Source organism: Ambystoma mexicanum, chromosome 10, assembly GCF_040938575.1.
Source record: "Ambystoma mexicanum isolate Mex_15411 chromosome 10, UKY_AmexF1_1, whole genome shotgun sequence".
Classification (NCBI taxonomy): domain Eukaryota; kingdom Metazoa; phylum Chordata; class Amphibia; order Caudata; family Ambystomatidae; genus Ambystoma; species Ambystoma mexicanum.
Window position 1 is genome coordinate 455,578,949 of NC_090932.1, and position 12,865 is coordinate 455,591,813.

At 49.2% G+C, this 12,865-nt stretch overlaps 1 protein-coding gene across 5 annotated transcripts in view; it reads right to left on the minus strand.

Moving 5' to 3' along the window:
- The window catches only part of STAG1 (STAG1 cohesin complex component), a 2,120,576-nt gene that overhangs the window by 658,390 nt on the left and 1,449,321 nt on the right, over positions 1-12,865 (minus strand). For all 5 annotated transcript variants that reach the window (XM_069618021.1, XM_069618024.1, XM_069618022.1 and 2 more), the window contains 2 exons: positions 6,437-6,640; positions 6,209-6,279 (listed from right to left, as the gene is read on the minus strand). In XM_069618021.1, coding sequence (XP_069474122.1) covers positions 6,209-6,279; positions 6,437-6,640 — 275 coding nt within the window. The remainder of the gene's footprint in view (positions 1-6,208; positions 6,280-6,436; positions 6,641-12,865) is intronic.

The window sequence follows — 12,865 nt, forward strand, 5'->3', positions numbered from 1 at the left end:
GCCACACATCACAGCAGCAGTCGGGACAGAAACTGCAAGCAGATGGAGTGTGTGTCCTGTGCTAAGAATAGACATGCACATGACCTGAAGGTAGAAGACCTAGTTAAACCCGACAACCCATAGGAAAAGGACTACTTTCAAAGTCATTTTCTCAAAAAGAAAGGAGAAAAGTCGACAAAATAACAAGGAAGAACAAGTTACTTTCTTACCTGGTAACGTTCTTTCGATGAGATGGTCCGACGACGTATTCCATATCTATGACAGGTAATGTTCACAGCTGGGCTGCTTCAGAAAATCTTCGGCGTCCGACGTCACCCGATGTGATAAGTAGGACGCACGACGCCCATAGCCTCAGTTATAGTTTTTTCCCCAGAACGTGTGCCACCAGTTTTCTGCCAGTCAGACACACCAGGCCTTGCGGAACGCAAGCTGCAATCGCAAAAGAAATTCTGCAGCGGGGAAGGCAGGGAGGGAGCGATGTGGAATACGTCGTCAGACCATCCCATCGAAAGAACGTTACCAGGTAAGAAAGTAACTTGTTCTTCGAGGGGATTGAGTCCTCTGATTTATTCCATATCTATGACAGATTCCCAAAGCAGTACCAAGCAAGGAGGTGGGAAAGAATTTAGAATACAAATTTAGCATGCCCAATCAAATTGCGGAATAGAGAACTGCCTTGCCAAAGGCCAGATCTTGCCCTCTGATGGAATCGAGGGAGTAGTGACGTACAAAAGTATGTACTGAAGTCCAGGTGGCTGCATCACAGATGTGACGAATAGGAACTCCCCTCTGCAGGGCAGTAGATGCAGCCACTCCCCTGGTAGAATGGGCCCGCAAGCCAGCCGGAGGATCATTACCCGCCAAGCGGTAACACTCCGAGATAGCTAAAATAATCCAACGAGAGAGTGTTTCGTCACAGCTTGTCCCAACCGCTTTCCAGCGTAACCAATGAAAAGTTGATCGTCCACTCTGACCCGGGACATGCGCGAAATATAAAAGCTCAATGCTCTCCTAGGATCAAGCCTATGGAGCATCTCCTCTTCCTTACCAGGATGTGGAGGAGGATAGAACGCCGGAAGAACAACCTTCTGGCTCAAATGAAATTCCGAAACAACCTTCGGAAGAAAAGAAGGACGAACTCTAAGGACAACCCTGTCCTTATGAAACACAGTGAAGGGTGGCTTAACTGAAAGTGTCTGTAGCTCACTCACTCTGCGAGCGGAGGTAACCGCAACCAAAAACAGTTTTCAGAGTTAACAGCCTCAAAGGGCAAGAATGTAAAGGCTCACACGGAGCACCCATAAGAAACTTAAGAACAAGGTTCAAATCCCAACCTGGCACCAGAAAAGGTGACGAGGGAACACATTAGTGAGCCCTTTCAAAAACTGCGAAATTGAAGGAATCTTAAAATAGGAACACTCTTCAGACGAACGCTTAAATATGTACAGGGCCGCCAGGTAACCTTTAACGGTCCCCACTTGCAAGCCCCTGTGGGCCAAAGAAAGCAAAAAAGACAGAACCATGGGAATGTCACATTCAAAAGGATCCACATTCTGAACTCTGCACCAGTCGCAGAACTTTCTCCAATGGCAACGGTACAGAGACTTTGTTGCCGGCCGCCTGGCCGAGAGCAACACCTCCATCACGTCTTCAGGGAGGTCCCAATCCTTATACCTAAACCTATCAGAAGTCAAGCGTGAAGATTGAGGGATCTGACCTCTGGATGGAGAACCTGACCCCCCTCCCGTGAGTGCAGATCGTCTCGGTAGGGAAGACGACATGGAGGGCAGATGGACAAGTCAAGAAGGTCCGGGTACCACGTCCTCCGGGCCCACGCCGGCGCAATGAGGATCATCCGGGAATCGAACCTCCGTAACCTCCGCAGTACTTGCGGGATGACGGGGACTGGAGGAAACGCGTACAGCAGTAGGAATGACCACTCCACCACGAACTTGTCTCCTAAGGCTCCTTTTGGAGGAAATTCCCGCGAGCAAAACCTTTCACACTTCCGGTTGACACTGGAGGCGAAGAGATCCACTTGAGGGGTCCCCCAAAGGGCGAAGATCTCCAGGAGAATCTCCTGAGCCAGCTCCCACTCGTGAGAGATAGTGCTCTGCCTGCTCAGAGCGTCCGCCGTCTCGTTGTCGTCTCCGGCCAGATGAACAGCTGAGATCGAAACTTCCTGCTGGATGGCCCAGAACTCGAGCTGCATCGCCTTCCTGCACAGCGGAAGTGACCCTGCACCCCCCCCTTTTTGTTGAGGTAGTGCATGGCCACCGTGTAGTCCGTTAGAATCAGGACACTCTTTCCACGCACAGTCAGCAGAAAAGCCTTTAGGGCTAGCCTGACGGCCCTCGGCTCCAACAGATTGATATGGAGTCTGGACTCCGACAGAGACCAACGACCGCTGACTGTCAACTTGTTGGCATGAGCTCCCCATCCCGTGAGGGATGCGACCGTCACAATCGTCACTTCCAGCCAGGGCAGCCAAAATGGGGCCCCCTTCATCAGATTGCCATCGACGGCCCACCACAGAAGTGCCCACTGCAAAGATCTCATCCGCAGACGAGCCTCTGGCACCAGAAGAATGCAGGATGCCATGAGGCCGAGCAGTCTCAAGAACTCGGACGCTGGGAGATCCTGGGAAAATTGAAACTTGTTCACCATCTGCAGAATGTGAAGAGCCCTCACCTGAGGAGGAAAACACTGCCCCAGGGACGTGTCGAGCACTGCTCCGATGTACTGGAGCCGCTGCGTTGGTGTCAAATGGGACTTCTTTAAATTGAGGGAGAAGCCCAGCCTGTGAAGGGAGTGGCAGGTGATGGATGATCCAGGACTTGCTCGGGAGAGCTCCCCCTGATCAACCAATCGTCCAGGTAGGGGTAGACGTGAATCCCCCCTTTCCTGAGATGCGCTGCCACCACCACCATGAGCTTGGTGAAAACCCTCGGGGCGGAGGTCAATCCGAACGGCAGGACCCGAAACTGAAAGTACGAATCGCCAACCGCGAACCTCAGGTACTTCTTGTGCCTGGGGTGAATGGGCACATGGAAGTAAGCATCCTTGAGGTCGAGAGACACCAACCAATCCTGAAGTTGAAGGGCCTGGAGGACTTGAGAAAGAGTAACCATCTTGAACTTGTCCTTCCTGAGGAGTTTGCTCAAACCGCGCAAGTCCATGATGGGTCTCAATCCCCCAGTCTTTCTTCGAAATAAAAAAATAAGGGGAATACCATCCCTTGTTCCTCTCCGCTACAGGCACCAGTTCTATGGCGCCTTTCTCCAGCAGGGCTTGAATTTCCTGCGCAAGGAGCGGATCCGGACTCTGCAAAGAGGTTCCCCGGTGGATTGTCACGAGGCTTGTGCCGAAAGGGAAGACAGTAGCCGTGGGTTATGATCTCCAGAACCCACACATCTGAAGTAATGGCTTGCCACTCTACAAGATGCTGCGCCAGATTTCCCCCAACCGGCGAACCATGGGACATGGTCTCATGACTGAGTGGGAGCGGCTGCAGCGTTACTTGAGGGCAAAGAGGCAACTGCCCAAGCGGCCTTGGCACCACGGGTACCCTGTCGTCCACCTCTGGTACCCCTGCGCTGGCCTCTTTGACTGCCAGCTCCTCTCGCTTTACTGAAGGACGAGTAATAGCGAAAGGAACCACCCCTCCACTGCTGTCCCCTAGGACGAAGAGGCAGAGGTTGGCGAACTGCAGCACCCAACAACCTCGCTGCAGCTTTGGAGGTCTGCAACCTCTCAAGGCTCTCGTCAGCCTTGCTGCCAAAAAGGTGTTCACCGTCAAAGGGCACGTTGAGCCGGGACTGCACATCAGGAGCTAACCCAGACTTCCGCAACCACGCAAACCTGCGCATTACAGTGCTCGCCGCCATGGACCGGCTGACACAATCTGCCAAGTCCAAACCCGACTGAACGGCCTCACACATGGCATCCTTGCCATCCTGAACCATAGCAAGGAAACCGTCCCCTTCGGGAATATGTTCAGCTGCTAATGCAACACAGTTCCACAGAGTGTGTGTGAAACGAGACAAGGCACATATGGAGTTGGCCGCCTGAAGCGCCATACCCCCTGAAGAAAACAGTTTCTTCGCCCAGCCGTCAAAGCGTTTGTCGTCCCTATCCGGAGGGATGGTAGGATACGACGCCTGCTTTGCCAGGGCCGTAGCCGTCTGCACCACCAAACTCTCTGGAGTGGGGTGCCTAGACAAGTAGCAGGGGTCGCTACTGGCTGGACGGTATTTTCGCGACAAAGACTTGCCCACTGCCGGGAGAGTCTCCGGAGCAGTCCAAGCCGCCGCCATCCTTCTATGCAGAGCCATATGAAACGGCAAAACCGGGTCAGTGGGGGGGACCGAGATCAAGGATGTCCGTGAGATCATCCTGAACGAACTCCCCTGGGGGAGCTGACCAACCCAAGTACTCGGTGACCCGAGACATAAGGCGCCGATATGAAGAATCGGCATGAGTGCCAGGCTCTGGCCTACAAAACTCCACCTCCGGAGAGGTGTCCAGTCCACTGGCATCATGCAGTGACTGCCTCAGGTCATCAAACTGGCTATGGCCCGAGATAAGCTCATCTGGAACCGGAACCAAGCCGTCATCAGATCCTTTATCACCCTCTGAAATGTACTCCAGACGGGGAGAGGAAAACCTCTGGGGACCAAAGCAGTCCCTGACCTTAGCCAGAGCCTTTCTAGGGGCAAACCCCGTGCCACGGGGCCCCTCCGACACCACCGCCTCGAAAGGCATCGACGTCAGCTGCAGCGCCGCCAGCATCGGCGGCGTCAACACAGGCCTCGAAGCCGGAGCTCCGAGCGTGTCTCTCGACAACCTAGGAGCCGACAGTGTCGACGACCACCTCGGAGGCGGAGCCTCAAGAGAAATCTACGACCTCGGCGCCACAGGCGTCGACTTCTTTGAAGACGGCACAGGATCACGCGGTCTCGAGCGCGTCGAGGACCGGGACTTGGAACGGGCATGGCGAGAACGGCTACCCTAGTCTGAGCGGGACCTCTCCCGCGAGCCGACCACCCGAGCCCGAAGGCGTACGAGCGGTGTCTCTCGACCGGTGCCGACCGACTCCACTCAGAGGCGCGGACGGACCGGTGCCCTGCGATTCAAGAATCGCTAGCATCTGCTTCCCAAAGGGAGCCCATTCCTCCCGTGTCGCTTGCATGGAGGGATAAGCGACCCGCCGACGGGCGGAGTCCTCGGAAGAGGACGGGGAAGGCGACCGATGCCGGTGCTTCCGGGAATGCCTCGAAGAGGCAGCGGAGTGACGAGACCGACTCCTGGAAGGAGACCCACTGGACTTTCGATGATGACGCGGAGAGTCACCCCTCGAGTTATCCATCGAAAACTCCGCAGACCTCGACTTCCGGGGCTTAGACACCCCGCCTACCGACAGCTTCTGCTTGCGTTCCTGCAAGGCCTTTGCCGTGAGCGACTGGCAGTCGACACAGTCTGTATCGTGGGCCTCCCCGAGGCACCAGAGGCAGGCGTCGTGCGAGTCCATGACCGACATCTTGGACCCACAGTCCCCGCATTTCTTGAAGCCCAGACCGGGGTTGAAGACTAAGTAGACATCGCCACGAACAGGTCTTCACAAAAAACCAAACAGGTTCAACGAACCGAGAATTGAAAACAGCAAACTCCAACGAGTTGAGGCGTACCGAGATTCACGAAGCGAACACGTTCGCGGAAAAAACGGAACTGAGGCTATGGGCGTCGTGCGTCCTACTTATCACATCGGGTGACGTCGGCCGTCGGAGGAGGTCCTCGGGGACGGCGCATCGACGCAGACGGCAAAGATTTTCCGAAGCAGCACATCTGTGGACATTACCTGTCATAGATATGGAATACGTCGGAGGACCCAATCCCCTCGAAAATAAATTACTGCAGTGCAACAACTGGTCCTGTCTGCACCGATAAGTGAACGTGCAGTGGGTGGGGGCATAATGCACGTATCACAGCCCATGCACAGCACCCACACATCTTTGAATTGAAGTAGTTTTTGCTGTGCAAATGTTCTTGGTCCCGTTTCCATGGGGCCATCACCGCCATATGAAAAAAAGGGACTGGGACATTGAAGCATTTTAAAACAAAAACAAATTCCATGAAGTAGTTTCAATTTGGGGTTATCAAAATGGGACCGATACACAGTAAGTAAAAAAAGTCTTTAGGGGGGACATACTTGTGAAAGCAGGTTAATCGCTTCAGCGTTGAAAGCACGTTATAGATGTCGTCATCATCGGCTTCTTCTCCCTGTTGAGCAAAGGACACTGATCAGCATTTATATACTGTGACTGGTGACATGTTTTATTGTTATAGGCCATTTTCTCTTAGTTCCCCTATTGAACATACCACTTAAGCAATGTCATGTGAGGGATGGAAAAAACAACACAAAAGACTACACCAATACCTCCTGCAGAAGCTCCTCCACTGAATGATTAAACCGGTCAACAAGTTCATCGATGAGTTGGCTATGGCATATGTCCACTCTGTTCTGTATTGTATACTCCTCGCTGCATAGAATACTGTAGGTTTTGCTGCAGGCTTCCAACACATCTGACTCAATATGTTTTTCCACAATAAACTTTATTTGCTTTAGCAAACCATCCAGATGCTGGGAAAACAAGAAAAAAAGTATTGTGCTATATATGTCATTATAAAAGGACCTAAAGCAGTTGAACCTTCCGACTTCCCTTAGGCCTTCTATCCAAAACAAGGGACCAATGTTGCGTATGAATGTACAAACACGCGTCTTAATTGCAACTGCGATATATTTATGGTGGTCTGGGTCCATGGGGGTTAAACGGGGTGGGATGCCAACATATTTGTTATGCCATCACTCAAAGCCCACCACATAAAATATACTAGAGTGGCTTGTGAAGAATGACATTTTATGATCCAAACATCAGCAAAACATGAAAATACAAACCATGTATCCTTACACAGCCAGTGGCTTTAGTCTCACGAATGGGAACCCCCATTCTAGGCCACACCTGAGCAGGTTCTCTGCTGCTAGATATGATCTTGGGAGACTCACTTGGGGCTTCACCCACTCTCAAACTACAATACTCCTTAGGTTAGTTCCACTTTTTGCTAAGCAGAAGGACATCTTAAGATTCTCTGAAGCTCTGAACATGATCAGGTTGCCTTTACTCATGAGCTTCAAAAGCATAACTTGCTTTATTGTCCCTTTTATGTGGCCATATAGAGTGTGTCAAAGGATATAATTGTTTGGCTGTGATGAGACTGCTTTCTCATTGCATAACAAACCAAGTGGCCATGAATGTAGCGCTTCACTCTTGCTAGAATGGTCATCTTCGTATCATAAAGGCTGAACAGGAATGAAGTCTGCAGTGACAAGCCATCGCAAACAGAGACAGAACAGAACCTGGTGGGCCACCAAAATGGTCTGTCGAGTTACGTTGCAGGAAAATGTGCAGATCAATTAGAGTACAACAGAACTAGACTGAAGCTATACGAGATTTCTGATTTAGACCAGCACTAACAGGGCCACAACCAACAGACAGGTCCACAACCAACAGAAGTGAAGAATCATGTAGACCACAAACAATTAGGATAAGGATGCCTAATTTAGTAAGCCATTTAAGGAGAACTGCATGAAGATAGTTTTCCTTTTTATTAGTCATTCTTGTACAAATCACAATTGAGAGAGGGATATGAAACAAAACAGCAATCCGTATGGTCATAGACAAGATCATGATACAGTTAAGGTGAGAAATATAATATACATTACAAAAACATTGTGAATGATTGAAATATGAGGAGTATATATGTGGACACTTGTATAAATTGATTACGTCTTCTGGCAGACCTATTGGAAAAAAACATTTAGTTTTATATTTTAACCATCTTTGGACAAGGTGAAAATGAGAAGTGATAATAAAGTGTACAGAACCAACCCAATACACCTCTCAATATGCTCCAGATTTGAGGGGCAGAAGGCTCTGGTCCCATCCCCTCTCGGGGACACCCAAATAGTATGGAGGCAAGTGAATGGTATGTAAGAATACCATGGGGTTCAAACAGCATCCACATTAGAGCTAGTTAAGCCAATTAAGGCTCAAGCCTAACATTGGGCTTCAGACTGCCTCTATGTGGAGAGTCGAATTTGAGCCAAAACCCTACACATCGAGAACTGCTTTATAAAAATGCAGGGAAAAATAAAAAAAAATACTATAGTTTAGGCAGAATGCTTTTGCTTTATTCCGGTTACAACTATAAAGCATTTTAAACAGTGAATCAAAGCAGCTTAACCCTGCATTTCTTGAGGCTGTATGTTCTGACTATTAATATGAAATACATTTTGGATTGCAACTATTGCATACTATGACAGTAAGTTAAATATACCATTGTATGCCACTCATGAGATTAAGAAAATATTTGGTTGCTTACATGTTTTTCAATGGCTTAGCTAGTGATTTGGCTACTAGGGTCAAGCCAGATCCCTGGCTTTGCGGTACTCTGAATTTTGTGGCTTGCCCATCTCTAGCTCATTTAGCTCCCATAGACCTTTTATGCGGTACTATGGAGAAAGCTTTCTGATAAAGCCTACCCTTCCATTATACATTAACAAGTGAATATTTCATACTAGGTGACTTCATCCATCCCAATCTTGGAGCAATTCTTTTTTTTTCTGGCAGAGAAAAATATTTCAAGAAATAATTCACAATTATAAACATAGTAAATCACCCACGACAAACAGCTAAGAGGATGAGCACTACAGAGCACTTCAAAGCTTGAAATCCAATTTCAGATTTCATTTGTTTTAGAACCAGAACATGACATTCCATAGCCAAACATCCTTAACACCTGAACACAGTGAATCAGTATTCTGTTTCTACACATAGGTGGTCACCTAACCTGCAATTCTTAAGCCATTATCATTTGAGGAACTGCAGCGAAAGATAGTTTCTCAGTTCAGTCCAAATGTCTTTAGGCTTACAAGTCATTAGCAAAAAAGAACCCAATTCTCTCGTCTCACCAGAGCAGTCGGCCAACCTTCAAGTGAGGATGCAGCGTCGTTATACTATCCTCTAGAAATTCAATTTACCAACAACTGAAGAAGGCACCTGCCGAACCACATCTTTCCACAAAAACATTTTCAGTAACCCAATCTGTGGCATCAACAGAATTGACCTATTGATCATAGTTTTCGCCAAGCATATAACTTGCTCTGCTAATGCCTTGTTTTGGGACAGAAACGCACCAAGTGAATTATGTCGGCTGGTGGTTCAGCACATCATGAACACTTTTCAAGAATGGAAGAAAAGTGAGCATGCTGTCTTAGCAGCATTTTGGAGTGAGGTAAAACACAAGTAAATGCAATTAAAAGGCCTGGTTTTGCAGGGCTCGGCAGTGAATTTCATCTTACTTTCCCGTAAGGATAGGGGTGGTCGAATTGCGAGACATTCTTGTTGGATTGATAGGGCCATAATGGTGGCTATCAAGTTAATACTCGGGGTTTGGAAATCGAGGAAGAAACCTAATGTTGATGAATGGCTGACGGAATTAAATGTTTTGGCACAGTATGATAAGGTTTCATTTCGTAATAAAGATAAGGATGAGGATTATTTGAAATTGTGGGGTCCTTTTATGGCCTTATATGACTGATGGGAAGTTGGCCTTGTTTTAACGGTTATGGTATTCGCGGTGTAGAGAGTGGGGTTCCTTTTTTTTTGATGACTTGTGTGGTTGTGATTCTTTTGTTGGTTATGTTTCACTACGGTTGGTTTTCTGCTTGATATGAATTATTTATGATGCTCTTGTCTTTTTGTACATTTCATTCTTTATTCTGACTGTGAAAAAATGTTACTTTTACTATTATTGTTTATGTGAAAATTAAGAAAGTGTTGCTAAAAAAAAAAAACAAGCCTGCTCCAATGATCAGTAAATTGGTTGTCTAACAAAGTTCACCATCCGAGTTGTACTTTATCAACTGGATTGAGGGGTATAGTGTTAGCCAGCTTGTACATGGTGGTGAAAATGTGTCCATATTAATAGGTGTAAGGAACTCATGGTGGCAACAGTAAAGACAGACAGAAGTGATCACTGTTCAAGGTGGTTTATTAAACTGTATGCATGGATGAGAAAAAACGCCTGCTCTAAACAAAGTTAAGATGGGAGCAGCTACGACCATCAAATAATAAGGCAGTCCGAGTAGCGTCTTGTCAAATAAAAAGGGCATATACTAAAAAACATAGTGCCAACCTTTACCAGTAAGTTACAAAAAGTGTGGGATAATGTTGACCAGAAGAGAAAGAAGTGTGTACAAAATCTTAAGTAAGGATGGTATGGCAGGTTCTCCCTCCCACATGTTTTTAGCACAGGACAAGGCGGGAATCCTGAGCTCAGCACACTCTGGGCTTCTCCAGCATGAGGTTCATAAGTCTATTTCGCTATACCAGAACCTTCAAGGGTCAAGTCTCTTTTCCTCAAAGTCTCTTGCCTTAGAAGGCCTGCTGGATCAAAACAACCAACAAAAGTTCCTTTGGTAGCCTTGCACCTTTGGGCAATTGCGCTTTGCCCATAGGACCTCCCTCCGCCGGGCTCGGATCACCCTTTTTAAAATGGGTCTCCCTCCATTATATGATATTTATATTGTGCTCGTACACAAGTGTTTCAGAGCACGACAAGGCAAGGGAGGAGAACAGGGGAGAACAAAACAATCTTACTAGGCTCAGTGACATTGAGAATGGGCAAGTGCATGGGAAAGGGGAAAAGTGCATGGAAGGGGGAGAGGAAAGTGCAGAGCAGAGAAGAACAAATAATAAATAAGGAACAAGTTACTTACCTGTAACTGTTGTTCTCCAGCATGGGTCTGGCATGGATTCACATGCTCATGAATATTCCCCGTCGTCAGGCTGGGAATCCTCGGTAAAGAAAAAATCAGTATCAGTTTCGTTTCTGATCTGTCTTTCGTAGTAGTAACCAATCACTGATCTCTGCGTCATACTGACCACAGCCAATGACTGCCCTCTACCTAAGCCCCGCCTCTGGCAGCCATCTTCAGATTTGGTAGCACTTGAAGTGGCAGTATGACCAAGTGAAGAGCCGCAGAGGGGTAGGCGGGAGGGTTCGCATGTGAATCCATGCCAGACCCATGCTGGAGAACAACAGTTACAGGTAAGTAACTTGTTCCTTCTCCAGCATGGGGTCTGGCATGGATTCACATGCTCATGAATAAAGAATACATAGCAGTACACACATGCACAACCACGGGAGGTGGCAAAGGCTCAACATTAAGCATTACATCAAACTCAACATTAAGCAATTCTTACCTCCTCACCCGGCTCACCTTAGGCGAACAGATTGGGCAGCACTGCTTGGCCGACCCTGGACTCCCTCCCTGGAATCCCGATCGACGCAGTAGAATTTCGTGAAGGTGTGCGTCGACCTCCACGTAGCAGCCCTGGAGATGTCCAGCAAGGGCACACCAGATAAGAACGCCATGGTAGCTGCGATCGCTCTGGTGGAATGGGCTCTCGGAAGGCCAGGCAGCGGTCGGTTTGCCAACCGATGACGGTGCATGATACAGCCGGAGAGCCATCTGGAAATGGAGGCCTTTGAGAGAGCCTTCCCCTGATTGACCGGTCCAAAGTTCACAAAAAGTTGTGACGTCTTCCGAAAACACTTTGTACGGTCCACGTAAAACTTCAGCGCTCTAGCCACATCCAACAAGTGCAAAGTCCTTTTTGCCGGCAACAAAGGCGACGGGAAGAAAACAGGCAACACCAAGGGTTCGTTGAGGTGGAAGTCCGACGGCACCTTGGGCATGAAGGAGGGGTGCGTCCTGAGCACTACCCTCGTGTCGTGAAAAGTCAAGTACGGGGGCTTGCAGGAAAGGGCTTGGATCTCTCCCACTCTTCGTGCGGAGGTGATGGCCACAAGAAACGCTGTTTTCCCTGACAAGAACTTCAACGGAGCCGAGTGCAGAGGCTCGAACGGAGGTCCCATGAGCTTGGTCAGCACCACGTTGAGCTCCCACGCCGGTGCCGGAGCCTTCACCGGCGGGAACGATCTGAACAGTCCCTTCATGAATTCTTTCACCAGACGATGAGACCACAAAGACGTCCGCCCCGTGGTTCTGGTGTATCGGGAGATCGCAGCAAGATAAATCTTGATGGACGCGTGCGCCAGTCCTGCCTTGGCCAGCGTCAGAAGGTACGGCAGTACCTGGGGAGCCGTAATCCGTAGAGGGTTAATCTTCTGTGCGTGGCACCAGACAGAGAACCTCTTCCATTTGTGTCCATAGCATTTAAGAGTTGAGGACGCCCTGGCCTTTGCAAGAACCTCTCTGCAGTCGGCCGGTATGTCGTATCCTCCAAACTCTAATGCTGCAGGAGCCAGGCCTGCAAGTTCAGCGACTTCGGGTCGTGATGGAGGATGGCGCCTCCTTCCCTGGAGAGAAGATCCGCTTCCACTGGCAGCTTGATTGACGGGGACGCTGACAAGTCCAGAAGGTCCGGGAACCATATCTGCCTCGGCCACGCAGGTGCGACGAGGATCATCCTGCACCGTGACCTCTTGAGCTGGTTGATGAACCGGATCAGCAATGGCAATGGAGGGAACGCGTATAGAAACAGGCCCTCCCAGCGGAACGAGAAAGCATCGCCCATGCTCCTCGGCTGGGGAAACCTGCTGGCGAACCTACGGCACTTGGAGTTCGTCGCGAACAGATCGATCTGGGGTGTGCCCCACCGTCGGAAGAGGCGGTCCACTAGATCCTGTCGTAGTTCCCACTCGTGGCACGAGCGCAGCTCTCTGCTGAGCGAGTCGGCAATGGTGTTTTTTATCCCTGCCAGATGAAACGGCACCAGAA